General features: G+C 39.0%; 1 protein-coding gene across 3 annotated transcripts in view; it reads left to right on the forward strand.

Moving 5' to 3' along the window:
- Positions 1-24,387, forward strand: part of fstl4 (follistatin-like 4) — a 277,646-nt gene that overhangs the window by 208,411 nt on the left and 44,848 nt on the right. For 2 of the 3 annotated variants that reach the window (XM_088321797.1, XM_088321798.1), the window contains exons 7-10: positions 3,300-3,466; positions 12,389-12,509; positions 17,587-17,748; positions 23,088-23,222. In XM_088321797.1, coding sequence (XP_088177923.1) covers positions 3,300-3,466; positions 12,389-12,509; positions 17,587-17,748; positions 23,088-23,222 — 585 coding nt within the window. The remainder of the gene's footprint in view (positions 1-3,299; positions 3,467-12,388; positions 12,510-17,586; positions 17,749-23,087; positions 23,223-24,387) is intronic. The other variant, XM_088321799.1, reaches the window with a different exon arrangement.

Here is a 24,387-nt window from a genome sequence, read left to right on the forward strand (position 1 = left end):
TTCACTTTGACCAAAAACTAACAGTGCGGGAAATAAAATTAGGCTTAGCGGCAACTCGTATAACGGTATATTGCATTGTTGTGGATTGTTCTGCATTTATATAGGGCTTCACGTCAAAGAAGACCTCCCAAAGCGCTTTACAATGTGCTTCACACTTTCCCTTTTGCACACACTAACCGATGTCATGCAAGGCTCATCATAAAAACTTTTTCTGTACGATAAATGACAATTTCAAGGAAACCAACACGACTTAAATTATTTTAAAACAAAAAGTCCAACAAGAAATAGAAATGTAAACAAAGCTGGCAAATTGAAAATTGTGGGCACTCCTGTTTTAGAGCCGGATTACCCTGAAACAAGCTAATATATCAATCTCCACTTTAATGTGCCTTCCTAAAACAAGTTAACTACAACATTGTGTTCTATCACGGACACAGGCATGTCAGGACAAGTTAGCTGAGATGCCGCTCTCACGTTATTGTTGCAGTGGTTCTTCCCCCAGTCGCTTAACCAAACAGAAGGCTCAGGGTAGATAGCAAGTAGAGAGGAGCACTGAGGGAGTAGAGCAAGGGATAGTATCGGCTGCATCAGAGACTTAATAACCGGCCTGTTGAATATATAAACATCTGTTGACCTCTAAACTGTATACAAACGCTGTTCACTACAATCGCTATCTCTTTTGGACATGTGTCATGTGTTATCGCAACAGAACAAGCAATTGTTAACAGTCTTCTTTTCATCCAGTGACGTCACAGCTCTGGAAACGAGTCAGATCAGTCAACTTTAAGTTTAAATCTCTCGAGTCCTCTGGCTCGAGGATTATTTTGCAAATTACATGATTGTGGGGAGGGAACACTGCATGTTCTGTGCCCAATTGAAAAAAAGATTGAGAACCACTGCTTTTTTTAAATGAAGGGAGAGCTCAGGAAAAGGGTTGCTGGTTAGTTAGCGAAACCAGAATTTGCTTCTGTGCCCAGCTCTTGCCATTCATGTAGCAGAATAAACAAATTGACGAGGCTTTTGTAAGGCTATTCAAGGCTTCCTACCATGACTTGAAGCCATTTTGACACAATGAGGGGACAAATTGCGTAGCTACAGGCGGATGCTTTCTGTGGCTCCGCATGGCCGAGCAAGGATGACATTACATTATCTTTAAAATGATGCCCCTGTTAATCTCACACCCTTTTTTCCTGGAATAGCCCGTATATATGTATACATATGTGTATGTGTATATATATATATATATATATATATATATATATATATATATATATATATATATATATATATATATATATATATATATATGTATATATGTATATATATATATATATATATGTATATATATATATATATATATATATATATATATATATATATATATATATATATATATATATATATATATATATATACAGTGCATCCGGAAAGTATTCACAGCGCTTCACTTTTTCCACATTTTGTTATGTTACAGCCTCATTCCAAATTGTATTAATTTAATCTCTTATCTCAAAATTCTACACAAAATACTCCATTATGACAATGTGAAAAAGTTTTTTTTTTACTTTTTTTGAATTTATTAAAAATAGAAAACTAAGAAATCACATTTACATAAGTATTCACACCCTTTGCTTAATACTTTGTTGATCCACCTTTGGCAGCAAATACAGCCTCAAGTTTTTTTGAATATGATCCCACAAGTTTAGCACACCTATCTTTAGGCAGTTTTGCCCATTCTTCTTTGCAATAAGTCTCAAGCTCAATCAGGTTGGATGGGAGACGTTTGAGCACAGCCATTTTCAGATCTCTCCAGAGATGTTCGATCGGATTCAAGTCTGGACTCTGGCTGGGCCACTCCAGGACATTCACGGAGTGGTTCTGAAGCCAATCTTTTGATATCTTGGCTGTGTGCTCTGGGTCATTGTCCTGCTGAAAAATGAACCTTCGCCCCAGCCTGAGGTCAAGAGCGCTCTGGAGCAGGTTTTCATCCAGCATATCTCTATATATTGCTGCATTCATTTTTTCCTTCTATCCTGACTAGTCTGCCAGTTCCTGCTGCTGAAAAACATCCCCACAGCATGATGCTGCCACTGCTATACAAATAAAAATGACTTGACTTTACTTGACCATGCTTCACTGTAGGGATGGTATTGGCCTGGTGATAAGCGGTGCCTGGTTTCCTCCAAACATGGCGCCTGGCATTCACACCAGAGTTCAATCTTTGTCTCATCAGACCAGAGAATTTTGTTTCTCATGGTCTGAGAACCATTCAGGTGCTTTTTGGCAAATTCCAGACGGGCTTCCATGTTCCTTTTACTAAGGATTGGCTTTCGTTTGGCCACTCTACCATACAGACCTGATTGGTGGATTGCTGCAGAGATGGTTGTCCTTCTGGAGGGCTCTTCTCTCTCCACAGAGGAACGCTGGAGCTCTGACAGAGTGACCATCGGGTTCTTGGTCACCTCCCTGACTAAGGCCCTTCTTCCCCGATCGCTCAGTTTAGAAGGCTGGCCAGCTCAAGGAAGAGTCCTGGTGGTTCCAAATGTTGTCCATTTACGAATAATGGAGGCCACTGGGCTCATTGGGACCTTCAAAGCAGCAGAATTTTTTTTGTATCCTTCCCCACATTTGTGCCTCAAGACAATCCTGTCTCGCAGGTCTACAGACAGTTCTTTTGACTTCATGCTTGGTGTTTGTGCTCTGACATGCACACTCAACTGTGGGACCTTATATAGACAGGTGTGTGCCTTTCCAAATCATGTCCAATCAACTGAATTTACTGCAGGTGGACTCCAATTAAGCTGTAGAAAGATCTCAAGGATGATCAGTGGAAAAAAGATGCACTTGAGCTCAATTTTGAGCTTCATGGCAAAGGCTGTGAATACTTAAGTAAATGTGATTTCTTAGTTTTCTATTTTTAATAAATTCAAAAAAAGTAAATAGAAAAGCTTTTTCACATTGGCATAATGGAGTATTGTGTGTAGAATTTTGAGATAAGAGATTAAACTATTACAATTTGGAAAAAGGCTGTAACATAACAAAATGTGGAAGTGAAGCACTGTGAATACTTTCCGGATGCACTGTATATATATATATATATATATATATATATATATATATATATATATATATATATATATATATATATATATATATATATATATATATATATATATATATATATATATATATATATATATGCTGCATCAGCACATTTGACTGTCTGTAGCCCCCATGGTCGTATGATTGTTTCATCTTTAAAGTGGAACCAATCGTCTTTTTCTTCCTCCTTTTGGCAGAGGTGGTCCAGCTGAGCTTGGCGGAAGACCAGCGGGTCACCATCTCGGCCGTGACAGTTGGCCTGAGTGCCGTGCTTACCTGCGCTATCCAAGGGACCCTCCGGCCACCCATCATCTGGAAGCGGAACAGTGTGGTCCTCAACTTTTTGGACCTGGAAGACATCAACGTAAGTTGCCTTATATGTAAAATTAGATTATCAAATACCTTACTGCAGGGGTCGCCAACCATTTTAACCTGAAAGATAATTTTATGTTACTCATTAGTGTGCAGGGCTACCAGTTTGAAAATCTTTCTGAAATAGCAACTTTGTTGTTACAATGTTATTAGGATATTACCAGGGTGTATCTATTAGAAATAGGGTTAAAAAAAAACACTGTTCTTTACTACTTGACCTGTTTACGGCCATACCACCCTGAGAACGGCAAATCGTGGGAAGCTGAGCAGGGTCAGGCATGTTTAGTACTTTGGATGGGAGATTGCCTGGGAATACCAGGTGCTGTAAATAGGTTATTTGGCGCACACACTTACTGCACCCATGGTAATTTCCTTCAGGGGAACAAATAAATTAAATTATTGATATTATTATTACAAACATTGGTTTTAAAGACACTAATTATGTCAATGATTTGTCATGCCAGCTGGAAACCAAATTTCATTACGAGACATTACTGGTGAGTCCACGGGCTACATTGCACTTTAGGGACTACATGATAACCGCAAACGTTGGAGAACCCTGCCTTAGTGTATTCACGATTCAAGATTGATTATTGTCATAACAAAAAAGTCAATGAAGTTGTATCTGCAGCCCTGGTGTAAGGTGTTTACAAAGGAAGTTCAAATTTACAGGATATAATAAAAACATATATATATATATATATATATATATATATATATATATATATATATATATATATATATATATATATATATATATATATATATATATATATATATATATATATACATACATATATACATACATATATATACATACATATATATTTATATTGTTAGGAAATAAAATATACCCTTTACCAACTAGTTCGAATTAGTTATCTGACTCCATTAACCAAACACAACCTGCATTTTCCTAACAATGCGCGCTCGTTTCTTGATGGAAAAATGAACAAGAGACTGGCTTTTCCACACGGGAGCAGATTTAATTTCTTAAAGTATTTAACTAAATGAACTCCATCGAATTAGCCGAATTAGTGTCGCTCGAGTCTCTGTCAAGCCTCCTCTCTCGATCTTCTGCCTTTTTGCCTCTGCCTACGTTTTTTGACGCAAGCTGGTGTGCTGGCTCCTCCCATGGGCGTGCCAATGAAAGCCCCCACGTAGCCCCACCATTTTGGAGAAGAGCGTCCCGATGTCTGAAAAACTCATAACAGCAGAGCGCTGATCAAAACAACTTCTCCAAACAATGCCTGCCGTTCTGCGTCAGAGTTCTGTTATCAACAGAACTAAACAAAACACTCCTCATTCGGATCAGCGTGACCTGTAGCCCACTCAGTGAAAATATTCATTGCACTCAATAAATGTAACTTGTATTTGATCGTATAAAATCCTTTATAGTAAAGTGTATAAAATCCTTCAATATATATATATATATATATATATATATATATATATATATATATATATATATATATATATATATATATATATATATATATATATATATATATATGCATATAATTTCATTTCTTATTTTTTTCTGTGTTTTATGTGGCAACGATAGCAAGTTATTGTCCTGCATTTGGGGGTTGGTGGGGTGGCTGTTGGACTTAACAGCTCAGGGGGAAGAAAACAGCCAGTTTGTTAGTGTGTTGGAATTAGCAGATGTTCCTGTTGCGCTTTCCTTATGGAAGCAGCACAAACAGTCTGTGGCCCGGGTGGATGGGATCCGTGGCGATGGCCTTTGCTCTCCTCTTGACTCGTACCACATATATAGATTCCAAGTCAAGTCCCTCCCATGATTACCTGTGCAGCACTAACCACGCGCACCAGTTGTTTCCTCTCATGTGCCATGCATATGCCATATCTCACGGTCACATTGAGGCATAGGATGCTCTCAATTGCTGCTCTGTAAAAGTGGAGGAGCAGCCGAGGGGAGAGACCAGCCTGTTTACGTTTCCTGAGGAAGAAGATTCTTTGCTATGCCTTCTCGCCAGGAGACCACGAGAGGTCTGATGTAATATGGAGCCTTAATTGATGTTGTATGAAATCTGTTATGAAATATGTGAGGTCTATCATTAACTATTGTGCTTTAGAGGTGGCGTGCATCGTTTGGGGTGTCTTTAAAAATTTGAAGGTAGAATATTTCTTCTGTTAAGCACAGTATGTCTTAACAATGCCCACTGAGTTCAAAGATCTCTTAAATCGTTTTTCCCACCACGCCTATCTACTTTTTGCAGTTTTATTTTGTTTCAATTTTTTTTTGTCTAGCATTAAAATGTTGTAAGAAAAGGCCTACCTCAGGTACAGTCCAAAAGCCAAGCCAAACTCAAAGAAAGATGAAAAAAATAAGAGTTCATTCGAGTGAATCCAAGGAACGTACTTGCACGCGCAACATAATCAGCTTGACAATGGCTTCAATGATGACACAAGCCAGGCGGAAGCAAGTTAAAAACAAGTTCCAAATTCCGTACAGCTTTTTTGATGAGGAACTCAAAAAATTAAATCTGAGCTTCTTTTAATTATGATAGAATTGTTAGGGTTTTGCCTTACCATTTTTGTGTCTAAGTTTAGTACTAAAATTCAAAGATATCCTTTCACAGTGCAAGGGTTAAATACACAACTATTGCAGTTAAATCTGAGTTGCTCTTCGTAATAACACAAGACGTCTCAGAAAAGGCACCATGTGGCAAAATGTAATTTTTTATAAAAGCAATGAATAATGGATTTTGATTTCATCCTTATATGTATTTGCATGTAAGTGGCAGCAACATGATTGGGGAAACACATTTGGAAAGAAAAGCCTTTTCTTTTCTTGTTGATTTCAGAGAGAAATAGCCGATTACACTTTGAATATAATTATTTGAATTATTTTAAATATTTGAAACGTGAATGCTGGCCAATTTTGAAGTCCTTAGCCGTACAAACGCATTGATGAAAAATAGCGGAGCCTCTGCAATTTGCATCCCATCCCATTATACATAGTGCTATTTGGAACCAACCATTTACATTTGCCGCACGATGGAAGCAAGACTGTGAATTGGTCGAATAAGCATTACTTGCATTACGGCTCCCCCCATCAGGATTTTCTTACTCTTTCCTCGGCTTTTGTCACATTTGTGTCTTGTCTTTCCAATAAGATGGCAAGGGAAATGAGGCGATAAAAGACTTATTTCAGGCCGTGTATGCAACATTGAGCACAGTATTGAGCCATGGCAAACTGCCCGTTGAAAATGTTCTAACACTCTGCAGCATTATTTTTTTATCTTTGCTCATATAAAAAGGCTTCAATGTACTGGTAGTCTTTATTGAATATGCCATTTTTTACAGACTATGAAGCGCACCTAAAAAGGAAGGAGCGAAAAGCTCAGCGTCAAGCGTCCAAAACACCAGGGTATGATGACTATTACTATTATTCCCCCCCACAACAAATGCTGCCTCCCGGTAGAGGAAGGGGCCGAGGGGGTAGACGGGGTGCGGGCAACTATATGTACACGCCTGACTACTATGGCTACGAGGATTACTACGACTACTACAGTTATGATTACCAAAACTACCGCGGCGGCGGTTACGATGACCCCTACTACGGCTATGAAGAGTTCCAAGGCCCCACCCGGGGCCGTGGTGGCACCAGCGCGTCTACTAGACGCTGCGGCTCGGGCTCCAGTTCGTCTTTTGTTTTTCAGTGTCCCCTGATCCCTCTTATTTTCCCTTCGACTCCCTTCGCACTTACAATAATATCCACTACATCCCGAGGGATATACAGAGACCACCGGATCTCCCTGGAAGATTTGCCGCCTGCCGACAATGACAACGACGGAGAAAAGGCTGAGCTAAGCTAAGAAGGCGACCACACAGACCAGCGCTCCCAAGCATGTTCAACCAACGCCAGATCCATCCGTCCACAATGAGTGAATTGAGCTGCGGATCGCCACCAACAACGACCGGAATTGGAGGACTTTTTTTTGCCATCACGGAGTCTTGGCTTTCCCGACGCCGCATTACATCACCGGCTCGAACGAGACGAAGACTCCGGTAAAAACAGGGGTTGGAGACTACGCGCTACAATAATAGCGGAACCATTGATACACAATGCTCACTCGATATGGAGTTTCTAGCTATGTACCGGGAGAGTTAACTGTGGTCTTTGTGTTTGCTGTATACTTTCCACCGCTAACAGTTTCACCAGATGCTAACGTTAGCATAGCGCTATATCTCCTGCCCGCTGCTAAACATCAGCTTGCACTACCCCAACGGAGCTTTATCGTCGACGGCGACTTTAATCGGGCATGTTTATTGACTGTACTCCCAAATTCTTTCAATTGTGGACTCCCAAATCTACTAATTGTGGACTGAGCAATTCGGAAAAACGCTGGACTGTGTAATGTAAGATCAAACATTCGGGAACTCTGTTTGACCCTCACAACAACCCCCCCCGCCGAGGACAACAAAGTCAGTTAGTACTTTGTTCCTTTGTTTCTTTGTTTCCTTATCCTCGCTGTAAATGTGGGACTGGAGTCGTCCAATTTCGTTGTCACAGCATATCCCATGTTGTAACAATGACAATAAAGGCATATTCTATTCTATTCTATTCTATTCTATTCTATTCTAAATTGGCCAGAAATGTTAAAGTGGGCCTTACAATCTTGTGCGACTTATATACCAGGAAAGACGGTAGACAAAATTGGAAAGACATTGTTACAAAATACTTTATGCTATATTTGGTAATTGTTTGTCTTAAGGAAACATATAGTGGTCACCATGCTAATTGTTTGTTGCATAAATCTACCAAAAGAGAAGCACAGAATTTTGACGGCAGCCCAGGCATCCATTTTCGAACGCTTTCAAATACTCTCTGTTCTCTCTTCGTGCATAAAATCGGATTATCAAACATATTTCAATTACTTATATGAAATGCTTTGTTCGCTGTAACATTTTGTACAATATTACAAACTCTTGTTTGAGTTGTTCTTAGCATGTCTTAGCTGAGTTTAGAATATTTCTGTATAGTAAGCAAGCTAACGGGATTGTTTGTACTTTTTTTTTGTTGTTTTTCAGTGGCCTGTTAAGGGTAATGGCTTAGGTCAGTCTTTCTCAACCGCAGACCCGTTTTCAGCAGGTCGTAAGCCTTTCCCAAGGCATGAATAATTCTCATCTCACCTCATCTCATTAGCTGCACTAGGGTCGCGGGGATGAATAATTCTATGGAATAAAAATAATTCAGCGTGAATTACACTTCTTCACACTAGATGGAGATCATGCCCTGCAAATGCGAGTTGCCACTCTTTTGTTTTCTTTTTAATTAGTTTTTTTTTGGGGGGGGTCGTAGCTTGTAATTCAGGTAGAATGGTCGGTCCTGAAGTAGACGTAAAATCAGGCCAAAAAAATTCACCATGACCCAGCCCGCGGGTTTTGAAGCCTTACCGAGCCCAAGCCCAACAATTTAACTTGATTTAAGGGACCAAGGCCGAAGCAATCCCCAATTTTCATTTTTTATTTTTGAGGACATTATTTTTCATTTGTGAGAAGAAGAAGGATTTCTCTCTCACTGACCTTTGAAAAAAAATATCCATACGTCATTGTTTTTAGTTTATTTTTAGGGATCTGCGTGCACAACAGATCCTGTTCGCCAATTACACAGATGCACGCCAGCTGGATGGGAAACAAAATGGGGGACAGAATCCATCGCGTGCACGGATCCCCCACAAAGAAAAAAAAAACTAAGAACAGTGATGGATGGATAATTTCAAAATAAGTCAGCAAGAGAGAAGCCCTTCTTCTCCTCACAAATAAAAGTCCTCCTAAATAATATTTAAAAATAGTTAGTGAGAGAGAAGTAATGATGGACATTTTTGGCCCGACCCAACCCGCTTGGGTTCCCGCAGGTTCTGGTTTGAGATCCAACCTCTATCCTGAAGTCAGACCAGTTGAGACCCACTGATTTAGACCATTGTCCATTAAACAGCAAGTAAAGAAAATAAGTCTGGTTATTCCTGAAGATGTTCACTAGCTGTCTACTCACAAAAAAGGGGTACACAGTAACCATTTATGAATGAAATATTCAAATTTGTAATGAAACCAGATGTCATAATGCATGGCCTTATCTTTTACTGTACTTTTAATTGCATACGCCTATAGTCTAGTGGGCCTTACATATGAAAAATATATCACAAAAGACTATTTTAGGGGTGCGCCTTACAATGTGGTGCGCCTGATAGCGTGGAAACGGTATGACTATTATCTGACTAGTTTACAGCCATATCGCCCTGAGAATGCTCGATCTCCAGAAGCTAAGCAGTGTCGGACTTGAGAGACCGCCTCTGTCATGAACCAGAACAGGATCAGGACCCAAACGCATGACGTTCTCACACAAGCCTTTTATAATTCGGGAAATGGGGAGTCATGAACGTTAGGCAGCGGTCTGGCGTGGAAAGACAGGAAGCCAGAGACCGGCAAGATCGATTCCAAATGCTTGAGTTGATATTGGACAGATGGGGTCAATACCGGACAGGACGGGACAGACAGGATAGATAATGAATCGGGATATCGAAAATAAACAGGAGAAACTAGACGGGAAAGAAAACTGGAGAAAATAATAAGCAGGACAAAAATAGACGGAAACTAAACTGAAAACCGATACTAAACAGGACAAAATAAACGGAAACTTGACCGTACTGGAAAATATCAACAGGGACAGGACCGAGTCGAAACCCACGTCTTGTGGGGCAGAAGTTCGTTGACGGGCTCACAAGGGAAGCGTGACAGCGCTTAGCTTAAAGTAGACATAAAGCCAATCTGTCAATGAGCCACAGCTGGCGCCACACGGGCAGGGCCAATTGGACCCCATGGCAATCGTGACAGCCTCGGAATGTCAGGTGCTTTTAATCGGTCATTAGGCGCATGCTCTGCTGCGACAGCACCAACTGTACCCATCCAGTATAGTCAGTGAAAATGAATTTCCCTAAAAAGACCAACTAATGTATTATTATTATTATTATTATTATTATTAAATGCTTTGAATAGAAAGTCAGCATTCGGGGCTTTCTTGTTTATCTTTATTCACAAAGGTAAAGGAAATAGTTTACATTATATTGCAGCACAAGATGTTTTGTTTGGGAATTATAGTACACCTTGTTTGAATACATGGCATAATTGGCTAAATACACACCAAACACATTGGTATTGGTCTAATTGATTTACTACTAAACATCAATGTACATTCTGAATAGATTTTGCTACATTGTCTCATGCCACCATTCCTTCTTAATTCAATTACACCTGTCTTCCCTGTCTTTGCTTTTCTTGTGCTATGATTCATCTTCGTACTACTTGTTGGTTCAAGGTTGTCATCTTTTCAAAAACGTCATTCTTTGGCTTGCAAGGATTGCATCTAATAATCAGTCGTACATGGGTCATTCCTATTATTTGGTGCCATTTAAGTCCCAGTGACATAAAAGGGTAAATTTTGTGTAAAAATAGGCTTATACTTACTTTTAAAATATTTTCTTGTATACTTAACTGCCATCTAACATATGTTTGCAAGATACATTAATTTTGGATAAATGACTCTTATTGTAATACAAATACACTCAAATATTATGTCCCTAATCATGTTTGATTGACTTCTGTTACAAATATAAGTGAGAAAAATCTAATAAATTCTTTTTTTCATCATATCTTTATCACCTTAATGATAGTATTCCTCACCCAATGCGAATTTCACTTATTGATACATTATTCATGTTTTAAATCTCTAAGATATGTTGTGTCCCAGTGTGAACTGTTTCCCTTGATACGCTGAAAAGAGTTGTATCGAAAACATACCATAACATCTCTTATGTAACAATATTTTTGAAGGGACAACATTCAAGGAGAAAAAGAGTAAGTACCACTCTTTTATCAACCTTTTTTCCAATGTTTTATTATGGTTAACTGATGTCCACCTTGTTAAGCTTATTTAAAGTCGCAACCAATATTTTTTTTTAATTTTGATTACATGGTTAATAAACATGTTAAAAATATTTCACAATAAGAATAGTGTACTAGCTTCTTTTTTATCACTTTAGTAGGAATGGCTAACTTAAGCATACAATGCCCCCCCCCCCCTTTTTTAGTGTCCCCTGTTACTGCTATCCACTGTAACAGGGTACAAACAAAGTGAAAGATTTTAATTTTGGGTTTTTGCACATGTATTGTATCTATTCTCGAACTATCATGTATTAATTGGTTGTATACTTCTAAAAAGATATTTTAAAATGGTATGCATGCATTAGTCAGGGAATGGCACCATTGTATGCAACTGAAAAGTAGCAGCGCTACAGGGGACATAGTGATGCTGACTCTAAAAGAAGACAAGCGAAGAAAAAATAAAGCGGCAGATATCAGTGATAGACAGAAAGCACACAGAGAGAAATGGACATTTGCCTATGTCATATGTGAAATAATTGTTAAATAAATGCTACAGAATCACGGCCGCTATTGGGAAATGTGAAGCACAATGTAAAGCGCTTTGGGAAGTCATTGACTTGAAAAGTGCTATATAAATGCAGATCATTTCATTTCATTACAGAATTGTATCCTGAGCTCGACCAATACATTTTGTCTTATAGTTTGAAAGTCCTTCTTTCAGATGATATTTTTAAAATATCTAACCTTTTTTTATTGTAGGTTCACGCTGAAATGTCACCCAATAGGGAGAATGACCCAAATGCAAACTGTTGACCACCCTTGAGCATAAGCAATACAAAGACGGCCATTGATTCATAGTCCCGCACCCCCACCGCAACCTTCCCGGATTTTTCCCGCCGCTTTTCGTCCCTTGGCATTCTGTGTTCTGGTTATCCCACCGTCCTCCCTTCCAGCGTCGCTTTCCCTCCAGTTGCTTGAATTGTAGCCTGCCATGTGTGTGTTAAAGGACTTTGGGGATGACGGCTCGCTGTATATCACAAAGGTGACGACCATTCACATGGGGAACTACAGTTGCCATGCCTACGGCTACGAGGACCTGAACCAGACGCACATTCTGCAGGTCAACGGTCAGTTTTTTTTCTTGATATTTATTGCTTGTTTGCATTTTTTTTAGTGCTGTAACTAACAGCCTTATTCAGGGTTTTTACAGGTGTTTGAAATCTTTAAGAGGGCTTAAATTTCATGATGTGTTTTGAAGGTCAGAAAAATGCTTGAATTTTTGGTGAAGTGCTTGAAAATGCTAGAAATTGTTGTCATCGCCATGTTTCCCAGGAGTATGACTTGATATACCACGCAATGCAATAAATAAAGAAAAATAAAACAAGTGTACGTAAAAATTACGCAGATGGTGACTCTGTCCTCATTATCAAGTTACCACGTGAAGCGTAACTGCCTTCTACTAATCGCATCCAAAAGGACAGGTGAATATGTCTAGTCATGGGAATTACTATTATTATTTTTTTTTAAGCATTTTTGAAGGCGCGTAGTTACTTCACAGATTTTCACTTTTCGCAGGTGGTTTTGGTCCCCATTAACCGGGTCTAAAAAATAATAATAATTAAATTAAATAATTTTTAAAAATTATTCATATATATATATATATATATATATATATATATATATATATATATATATATATATATATATATATATATATATATATATATATATATATATATATATATATACGATTGGCTGGCAACCAGTTCAGGGTGTCCCCTGCCCACTGCCCGGAGATGGCTGGGATGGGCTCCAGCCCCCCCCGCAACCCTAATGAGGATAAGCGGTACGGCTGATGAGATGAGATGAGATGAGATATATATATATATATGTATATATATATATATATATATATATATACACTGTATTTTTTTTTTTTTACGCATTTTTGAAGGGGCATCGCTACTTAGCGGATTTTCACTTTTTGCAGGCGGTTTTGGTCCCCATTAACCGCAATAACCGAGGGATTACTGTATACTGTATTATCGCTAATGATAAAATAGTATGCACCAAATTAATTAGTAATTAACTTCAAAATTATAATAGCAATCTACAGTGAACTTTTATCCTACTTAATTCAAACTTTCAAGTTGTTTCTACTTAGCAACTAAGAAAAACAGAAACACGGAAACCTTAAAAATGCTCAAAACAACAAAATATAAAGTAAAAATATTTACTTATCAGTGCAAAAAAATGGGCTTTCAGCTTTTTTCAAGGGTCAACGAATCCCTTGCTTTCATATTTTTGGTTGCAAATCAAACTTTGTCTTTGTCCATGCAAAGCATTTTGCAATTTGTGAATTTTGTATCTATAGTCAACTCATTTATGTGTTTTGATTACATTCAAAGTGAAAGACAGGATTGCTGAAAATCGCCTGAAATATAAATTAAAATATTTACAAAATCTACAAAAGATTCAAAGCGAAAGACATTCCGATATCTCGCTGCGTGTTCTTTAATGCTTAGTATTCGGACTTTGAAAAATTTGAGCTGGAAAGAAGCAATGCATTTGAGGACATTTATAAATGAAATAAAGATTAAATCAGAGTACACCCCAGACCAATTGATGGAGACGCGTTCTCCCACCAAAGGCAGGCAAGAATGTTTAGGCCGCTCACAAGCATTCCTTACTTACAATCTTAATATTGCATTTTCATAATGGTGCAGAATTTTCTGTAAATCAAACCACTGTCTCTGTAAAATTCTCCCTGCATTTTTTTCTGATTTGATTGTTTACCACGGATTTCTTTTATTTCATCCAAAGATATTGGTTTGATTTCAATCAACAATATCAAAGTTTTTATAACCACCACTTAAGTTCGAACGATCCATTCTGAGATATCGGCTCACATCAATCAATCACATAATCAACTATATCTGAGTCCCGCTTTTGCAAAGATGTTGGTTTAAATCTGATTTACAACATCCGAATCACACTTTAGCATAGAAGGACGGTGCATTTTTGTCAAAATTTGCCGCATAAGCATCTGAACCTCTCAAACACACGATAATCCCTTTATCCAATGTAGAATTTCCAAACGTGTTTAGGTAAGAGCTCTTTTCTTCTGCAGAAGACTAATTTGACAGTTTTTTCTTAGTCTTCGAAACTAAGGCATCAAACCCAGAGATTAAATTTACGAACGCCCAAACGAGTACTCCAAGCAAACTTATTCAGACCCAACCGAATAGAACACCTCTTCAAAATAAGATCACTTTTTTTTTTGTTCTCTCTACACAGAAAACTTTTAGTGAGCTAATTAAACGTGCATAAAAAAGTCATACATCTACTCCAATTGAGCAAGCAGAAGGTAATTGTAGAGGATAACTCATTTATATACCATTTCAACTGTGGGACTATTTTCTGTTTCCTCGGCTGTCTGTCTCGGCTTTCCTCTGACGCAGAGGGCATAATTGGTAACAACGGAGGTCAACAAATGAATGCATAAGTGGGATAAAAAATGACCCCAAGGGTTATTCTTCTTCTAAATCTTTTAAAATAAAAAAAAACTTTGTAATATTGTCATATTTCAAGTATTCAGGTATGTTAGTGACATGACACCTTTAGTATTTCCCCCTCCTTCCTCCCCCCACCTTGCTGGATCCGACCATCTCTGTCTGTCCCTCACCCATTCATTACCCATCCACCCCCCCCCCACCGGAGAAAATCAAAAACAATGATAATAAAGCTATATTCTAAATGTAATTCTAATTCTATTTTTATTTTTTGAACCCCACATAGGTAAGAGTGTGTATACTGGTAGGTCATGCATCCAAAGGTTAAGTTCTCACAAAAACACTCAACTAGCACAGAAAAAAAGCTCTTGTTTTAAGATCAAAAATTGCATTAATGTTGCAATGCTTGTCTGAAAAATTGCAGATCAAATCTCAGAGGGAAGAGCATTCCACTGCACCGGGGCCCGAATAGAGAACGCTCTCGAACCTGCAGATCTCTTCTTGGCTCTTGGGATCACTAGTAGACCAGTATTTTCAGAGCGAAGGCTCCAGTCCGGAACATAGTCAAGTCAAGTCATGTTTCAAGTCATGTTTATTTGTACAGGGGGAAATTAAATCTGAAAGATATGAGGGCGCAAGTCCATGCATGATTTTGCATTGTACCAAGAGAACCTTAAAATCACATCTTAAACTAACAGGGAACCAATGCAAGTTAGCTAAAATCGGGGTAATGTGATCAAACTTTCTTGTCTTAGTTAAAAGCCTCACTGCAGCATTTTGTACCAGCTGCAGGCTCTTGATTTTGGACTTCGGGAGACCGGAGAGAAGCGCATTACAGTAATCGAGACGGGAGGTAACAAACACATGAATCATAATCTGCATCTGACTGAGACAGCATAGGGCGAATTTTAGCAATGTTGCGAAGATGGAAAAAAGCGTTTCTTGTAATATTCTTAACGTGTGTTTGAAAGGACAGATTGGGGTCAAATATGACACCTACATTTTTGACTGAGTCACTCTGGGTGATATTACATTCGTCAATGTTCAGAGCAGTTTTTAAGAACAAGTCACGGTTTTTAGATGGACCAATAACTAACATTATGGTCTTTTTAGAGTTAAGGCGCAAGAAGTTGAGTGACATCTATTCTTTTATCTCAGTGAGACCGGCCTCCAAATTTCCAGTTTAGTGTGGCAGATTCCTCCATCGGAAGATATAGTTGAGTGTCACCTGCGTAGCAATGGAAACTCATATTATAATTCCGAATTATATCATCTAATACAAGCATGTAAATGCTGAAAAGAATGGGGCCAAGTACTGAACTCTGCAGAACACCACAGGTAACACTGAAGGGCTCAGATGTCATTTCACCATATTTAACACAGTGTGTCCTATCTGAGAAGTAGGATCTGAACCATAAGAGGACGGGTCCTGAGAGACCAATCCATTTTTCCAACCATTCTAGTAAGATATTATGGTCCAAAGTGTCAAAGGTAGCACTAAGGTCCAGCAGCAGCAAGATTGATGAAGCGACGGAGTCCATTGTCAGTAGAAGATCATCTGTCATCTTAATCAGGGCTATCTCGGTAGATTGGCTAGCCCTTGATCCTGATTGCATGGATTCAAAAATATTGTTCTTGGATATAAAATCATTCAGCTGCTGTGCCACAGCTTTTTCAAGTACTTTAGAAAGAAACGGTAGGTTTAAAACGGGTCTATATATATATATATATATATATATATATATATATATATATATATATATATATATATATATATATATATATATATATATATATATATATATATATATAGCTTTCTGGATCAAGGTTGGGTCAGTCATTTCAGTGTAGGTTTATAAAATGTTTCTATGCCAGCATTCAAGCTTGTAGAGCAAATGAATATCGGCTTCAAATATCGGTCATCGGTCTGTGCTTAATACTAATTATCGGTATTGGCCCTGATTGGTTAGCGCATCCACGGCAGAGTTCTGAGGTCATGGGTTCAACCCTTCTGTGCCGAATTTGCATGTTCTCCCCGTTCATCCTCCGGGCACTCCGGTTTCATCCCACATTCCAACAAACATGCATGCCAGGTTAACTGGCTGATCCAAATTGTCCCTAGGTGTGTCTGAATGAGTGAGTTGTCTGTCTATGTGTGCTCTGCGACTGGCTGGCTTTAGGTCAGGGTGTCCCCTGCCCGCTGTTTAAAGATAGCTAGGATGGGCTCCTGAAAACCCATATGGGCCGATCTTTAGCAGACAAAGATAGTCACACCCAGCCAACACAGAGCGCACTCCCTAAACAGTCCCTGCTGTCTGCTGTCTATTAAAAAGACAATCACGATACGTTGACATCAATGACCATAGAGACAAAATCAAAAGGAAATTAGCGAAAGGGTGAACTAGCGATAACCGATGCAGCAAGGGGTCTCTGTAATGCCCCCACCTCCTAAAAAAGAAGGCAAGGTATTTGTCAGACTCTAAAGTGTTATTCATCGGCTACATTCTCCCTCAGAGTTTCTCCCCCTTAGGCGCTGCCAAGTAGTCCAACATCTTTTTTCATGCAGCAGCCACAATAAAGCCGCCCCCCCAGCGCTTGGGCGAATCCATTCTGTGCCACTGTGAAAGTAATTTGCCCCTTACTGATGGTCTTCCGCTCTCAAGTTGGTATCTATCTGCTTTGCATATGGCAGTTCCTCCGGTGATCCTGGTGTACCCTGAGACGCAGGCCCAAGAGCCCGGCGTGTCAGCCAGCTTGCACTGCCGTGCCGATGGCATCCCCGATCCCAAGCTCATGTGGCTAAAAAACGGCCTGGAGTTGCAGCCACGCTCTGCCAAGCAGCTCTCTCTCAAAGGTAAACACATTGTCACATTGATTTTTGTCGTTGTGAAACTGAGACATGAAAAAAATTCGCTATCTGCATTTTATGGCCACACTTTTATTCCTAAACCCAGAGGCCTTGTAGAATTTTAGCTAACCATTCAAACTTTCTTTTTTTTCTGGCTAATTTTTAACAAGCATACCGTAAAATCCGGACTATAAGCGCACCTGATTATAAGCCGCACCCACCACTTTTTAAGTGATTTTCCACTTTTGTACTTACACAAGCCGCACCTGTGTATAAGCTGCGTGCGCCCGCATTAAAACTTGTGACACGATCACAAGTTTAACCCAGACTAGGTTGTAAGTTTCACGATTGTGATTTTGTAGAGATTTGTTGTTCTATATTCTTTATCAATTATCCGTCAAATCATAATACACTACAAAGCCAATAGGCTGAGTCAAGGTCCTAGCCTCCTACCGACACAAGCCCAAAAAAAAAAGGGGGGGGGGTGATTTTTTTTAAGGTGGAGGGGGGGGGGTTTAAGGGTTATTGTTCTATCTTCTTTATTCATTATCCATTATCCGTTATCGGTCAGTTCATAATACGCTACAAAGCCTAGGAGCCTCTTACTCTCAGCCAAAAGGCCAAGCTAAGGTCCTAGCCTTAAAGCCTTGATGCAATCATTGCGAATGCACCGTTCCCGGAGGTACTGCAATACCGAGTGGACAGAGCAAGCTCTTATTCCATCTCCGGATTGCAAAAATGTAAGTTCAATGCCGAATCTAGCTACAAGTTTAACTCTGGCAAGTTCAGAACCACAGCTAACAGGCTTACGCAGGCCATGCTGTAAATTCCTTATTTTGTAAGGTTTATTGTTCTATATTCTTTGAACCACAATCGGCATCATGAATGGAAAATGATACCCGTAATTAATGTATGATGCAGACTTGTAAAGTCCGGGTCCAAGGAAACAAAATGTATATTTCCAAAGTTAAGGGTGGGAAAAATATACATCCACTTTTGTCCGCTGCGACAACAGACAGATCTACCGGTAACTCAGCTTTACCCCACTTCCCATCAGCCCGCGTTTGCTCCGCTCCTTCTTTTTGATTCGCCCGTAGAACACGTAACAGACTAAATCTCTAAAATAAATACATTACAAAAATATACAGTTGCAAATACATATTATACATGGTTACACATATTTACGAAGTAAGACGGTACACCGAGAGAGTTTTCAAAGCTTTAATAATAATAATAATAATATAACTTTCATCCCAATCACGCTCGCAATGCATCAAACGTGCCTGTCAAAAAAAAGCATCCTGTAATTGTGAAATTCACGGTAGATCGTCCTCAACTTCCTCCTCATGGATTGTTTGACCCACCAGAGTTTTAGGTGTACCACAGCATGCCTTGGGCAAGTACAGCCTGGTGGATCACATCCTTTTCCAGGTTAGAGATTTGCTCACCACATGAAACAAATAGTACTGGTTTCTATGATGGGCAGTTGCAGGATGAACCTCCTATTCTGACTCAGATACAGCACCTTCATCATCTGGTAGCTATTATTATTCCGTGTACAGCACCAATCCGCTCTTAAGAGAAATGAGCTGGAAATCAGCAATAATTGGCGAAAAAAAATGATTTTTTTTTTGGGGTGCCTTTTTACTCTTTTTTAAACTTCTTAAAAAGTAACATGGGAGTAATTTGTTATGATGTTTAATCGAGCTCTTTTCAAAAAGTAGTTTCTCAATTTAAGTAAACATTGTTAAAAGGAGAAACATAACTAGCTTTCGCTATGTCGGATAATTTTACTGTTATTAAAACGGAACATTGTTATTTTCCTAGAAAAATAATGTAAAATTTCATACACAGCAAAAGTATTTAAAAAATGAAAATCCTGGAAAGTATAGATTGAATATTTATCTATTTTTACACATATTTTAGCTTAATTTTTAGTTCATAAGATAAATACTTTTTCTTTAGAATGAGAATATATTATTTCACTCATAACAATTAAGTGATACATTTTAACTAAATATTATTTTCTCTTTGGGTAGAACAACATAATGTATTACTTTTCCCGCGTAAAATAGCAAATAGGAACAATGAGAAAAATATATTCAAACATACAGTGAAATAAAAAAGGACACTTGTATCACTATTTAAGATATTGATATAGTATGACTTGATTTTTATTCTGAAGGTCAAACTATCCAATACTATGTTGCCTCAGTGTTGCCGTTTTGTTGTGTACAAAAACTAAACAGATGTACAAATGTAATTATGAGTGACTAACAGTATTCTCCATCAATCTGGTGCCAACTCTCTTTGATTGCAGTTGCCAGATCATCTTTGCAGGTCGGAGCCTTGCTGTGGCCAATTTTTTTTTTCAATTTCCACTACAGGTTTTGAAATGGGTTGAGATCTGGGCTATTTGCAGGCCATGACAGTGATTGGATGCGTCTTTCTCCAAGGAATGCTTTTACCGTTTTTGCTGCATTGTCATCTTGGAAAATCAGTTCATCATCCCAAACATTTTTTCAATTGAAGGAATAAGAAAACTGTCCAAAATGTCAGCGTAAACTTGTGCATTTATTGCAGATTTGACCACAGCCATCTCCCCAGTGCCTTTGCCTGACACGCAGCCCTATATCACTCTGGACTGTGGGAAATTTGATGCTGTCTTTAGGCAGTAAATCTCAACGGAACTGCAGCAAACAAAAGTTCCAGCATCATCACCTTTTCCAATGCAGATTCGTGACTCATCACTGAAGATAACCTCCACCCTGTCATCCACAAACCATGATTGCCCCTCCTTGCCCATTGCAGTCTTGTTCTTTTGTGTTTAAGCGTCAACAATGGTTTCCAGTTCTGCCTTTCCCTAATCCATCACTTCTTCTCTAACATTGGTTCTTAACTATTGTTGGGAATTAAATATTAATGTACCGTTTACCAAATTGTTTGAATTAGTTATCTGACTCCATTAACCAAACACAACCTACATTTACCCAACAATGCGCGCTCGTTTCTAGATGGAAAAGATGAACAAGTAAAGCCGACATTTTCACACGGAGGCAGATTTATTTTCATTAACAATTTAACTAGGTCTACTCCATCGAATATGGCCGAATTAGTTGAATTAGTGTTGTCGGAGTCTCTGGGCAGGCTTCTCTGAAGTCCTCCAGCTCTCCTCTGCTTGACCATCCTTTCCCTGCACAACGGCGCGCCGACTCCTCCCATGGGTGCAGGGGGCTTCACCGCCTCGGAGAAGAGCGCCGCGATGTATGCAATTAACCAAAACAGTGGAGAGCGTTTCTCCAAACAATGCCTGCCCTACTCCGTCAGAGTCGTCTTATCAACAGAACTAGACAAAATATTCTGCATTCGGAACAGTGTGACCGTCATTCAACTAAAGCCTACTAGGTGAAAATCTACATTGCACTCAATAAATGTAACTTGCATTCAATCGTATAAAATCCTTTATAGTCAAATGTATAAAATCCTTCACTATTACGTCAACTTTTTCTCTATATTTTAAACTCTGCAGCTTACAATATAAAACTTTTTTTTCATTATCGCTAGTACTGCATAAAAATATGTATACATGCCAGTACTAATTACTTAAGAGTAGGTAATAATTATCGGGCTGACAACTATTGGAAATTATCTGCCCGATAGAAATAGTATACCTGATAATTATTCAGCTGCTATACACACACACACACATATATATATATATATATATATATATATATATATATATATATATATATATATATATATATATATATATATATATATATATATATATATATATATATATATATATATATATATATATATATATATATATATATGGTGTCCCCTGCCCACTGCCCGATGATTGCTGGGATGGGCTCCAGCACCCCCGCGACCCTACTGAGGATAAGCGGTGCGTGTGTGTCAGAGCACAAACACCAAGCATGAAGTCAAAAGAACTGTCTGTAGACCTGCCAGACAGGATTGTCTTGAGGCACAAATCTGGGGAAGGATAAAAGAAACATTTCTGCTGCTTTGAAGGTCTCAATGAGCACAGTGGCCTCAATTATTCGTAAATAGAAGACATTTGGAACCACCAGGACTCTTCCTAGAGCTGGCCTTCTAAACTGAGCGATCGGGGAAGAAGGCCCTTAGTCAGGGAGGTGACCAAGAACCCGATGGTCACTCTGTCAGAGCTCCAGCGTTCCTCTGTGGAGAGAGGAGAGCCTTCCAGAAGGACAACCATCTGTGCAGCAATCCACCAATCAGGACTGTATGGTAGAGTGGCCAGACGAAAGCCACTCCTTAGTAAAAGAAACATGGAAGCCCGTCTTGAATTTGCCAAAAAGCACCTGAATGACTCTCAGACCATGAGAAACAAAATTCTCTGGTCTGATGAGACAAAGATTGAACTCTTTGGTGTGAATGCCAGGCGCCATGTTTGGAGGAAACCAGGCACCGCTCATCACCAGGCCAATAGAATCCCTACAGTGAAGCATGGTGGTGGCAGCATCATGCTGTGGGGATGTTTTTCAGCAACAGGAACTGGCAGACTAGTCAGGATAGAAGGAAAAATGAATGCAGCAATATATAGAGATATCCTGGATGAAAACCTGCTCCAGAGCGCTCTTGACCTCAGGCTGGGGCGAAGGCTCATTTTTCAGCAGGACAACGACCCAAAGCACACAGCCAAGATCTCAAAAGATTGGCTTCAGAACCACTCCGTGAATGTCCTGGAGTGGCCCAGCCAGAGTCCAGACTTGAATCCGATCGAACATTTCTGAAGAGATCTGAAAATGGCTGTGCACAAACGTCTCCCATCCAACCTGATTGAGCTTGAGACTTATTGCAAAGAAGAATGGGCAAAACTGCCTAAAGATAGGCGTGCTAAACTTGTGGGATCATATTCAAAAAGACTTGAGGCTGTATTTGCTGCCAAAGGTGGTTCAAAAAAGTATTAAGCAAAGGCTGTGAATACTTAAGTAAATGTGATTTCTTAGTTTTCTATTTTTAATAAATTCAAAAAAGTAAAAAAAAAAAAACGTTTTCACATTGTCATAATGGAGTATTTTGTGAAGAATTTTGAGATAAGAGATTAAATTAATACAATTTGGAATGAGGCTGTAACATAAGAAAATGTGGAAAAAGTGAAGCGCTGTGAATACTTTCCGAATCCACTGTATATAATGAGTACATCTTTATTACTGTTCCAGCCAGCGGCGTAAAATCGGGTGCATCCTTTTCAAAGTTGGGTATCTTCCGAAGTTTGCGCATACAACTTTTTATCAGATACTCTCTGTCGTCTGGAAATGACGGTATTTCTTCTTTGGTTTCCTATGTGTTAGCCAATGGCAGCGAGCTGTTCATCGGCAGCGTCCGCTACGAGGACACAGGCGCCTACACCTGCATTGCCAAAAACGAGGTGGGGGTCGATGAAGACATCTCCTCACTCTTTGTGGAAGATTCTGCCAAGAAGACACGTAAGAAAAAAACAATTGCATTAGTGACTAGAAAACCACATATTTACAAATAAAGTTGTCTTTAATTTTTAGAATAGAAAAAACAGAATTGTCAATGATAGTTTAAATTGTTTATAAATATACACACACACGTAAGTGTATATATATATATATATATATATATATATATATATATATATATATATATATATATATATATATATATATATATATATATATATATATATATATATATATATATACACACCTTATGACCTGTATTGTTTTTTTTTAATCATTGCTGCTTCATGTTATTGCACTTATTCTAATAGCACTATGGTTATACTCCACAATCCCTTTTCATTGCTGATATTCTTTTTTTTCTCTTCAAAGTATTTTACATATTTATCCTTGAGTGTCATGTCTAAAGTTGTTGCATACAATGTTTCACAACATTGAGATTGATGACAATTAATACAATTCTATTGTATTATATTCTCAAAGTAGTGCAATTAACAAATAGGGGAATAATATTCACAGCAACATTATGCAAAAATAAAAATAAATGAATGAACAAAATTTAAATAATATCCTACGTATACTCCCGTTAGTCTTTGTTTTTAAGGGACTTGCAGCCAGAAAAAAGCGTGTCAAAGAGTTGGTGGCCAGGGTGAGAAGAGTCCTTGATTATAATGTTGGCTTTTCTGCGGTAATGCCAGTTGGCAAAGAGCAGTCGATGGCTTTTTGGGCACGGTCACACAGCCGTTTGCGTCTGAATCACGGCCAGAAATTTCTGCCTGTGAGGCAGACGCTGTTGGACGCTTTGAGATCGCCATACAGACGAGATACAGCAGTGCTTTACACGCGGTTGGAAATTCACACGCGGTTGGCAGCGCGAAAGAGTTTTGCGCTGCTCAAAACTTTAGGACCCGGTCACCAAGCCTTTCACGGGCGTATCGAGGCTGAATCACGGCCAGAAATGTCTGCCCGTGAAGCAGGCGATGTTGGACGCTTTGAGATCGCCACCATATAGACGAGATACAGCAGTGCTTTACACGCGGTCGGAAATTCCCACGCGGTTGGCCGCGCCAAAAAGTTTTGCGCTGCTCAAAACTTTAGACCACGTGTTAACTGCGGGCGGCACACGAGGTAATGACGCGGAACGACGTGCTCTGGCCGCGGCCAG

Source organism: Urocampus carinirostris, chromosome 17, assembly GCF_059441175.1.
Source record: "Urocampus carinirostris isolate Australia breed hairy pipefish chromosome 17, RoL_Ucar_1.0, whole genome shotgun sequence".
Lineage (NCBI taxonomy): Eukaryota > Metazoa > Chordata > Actinopteri > Syngnathiformes > Syngnathidae > Urocampus > Urocampus carinirostris.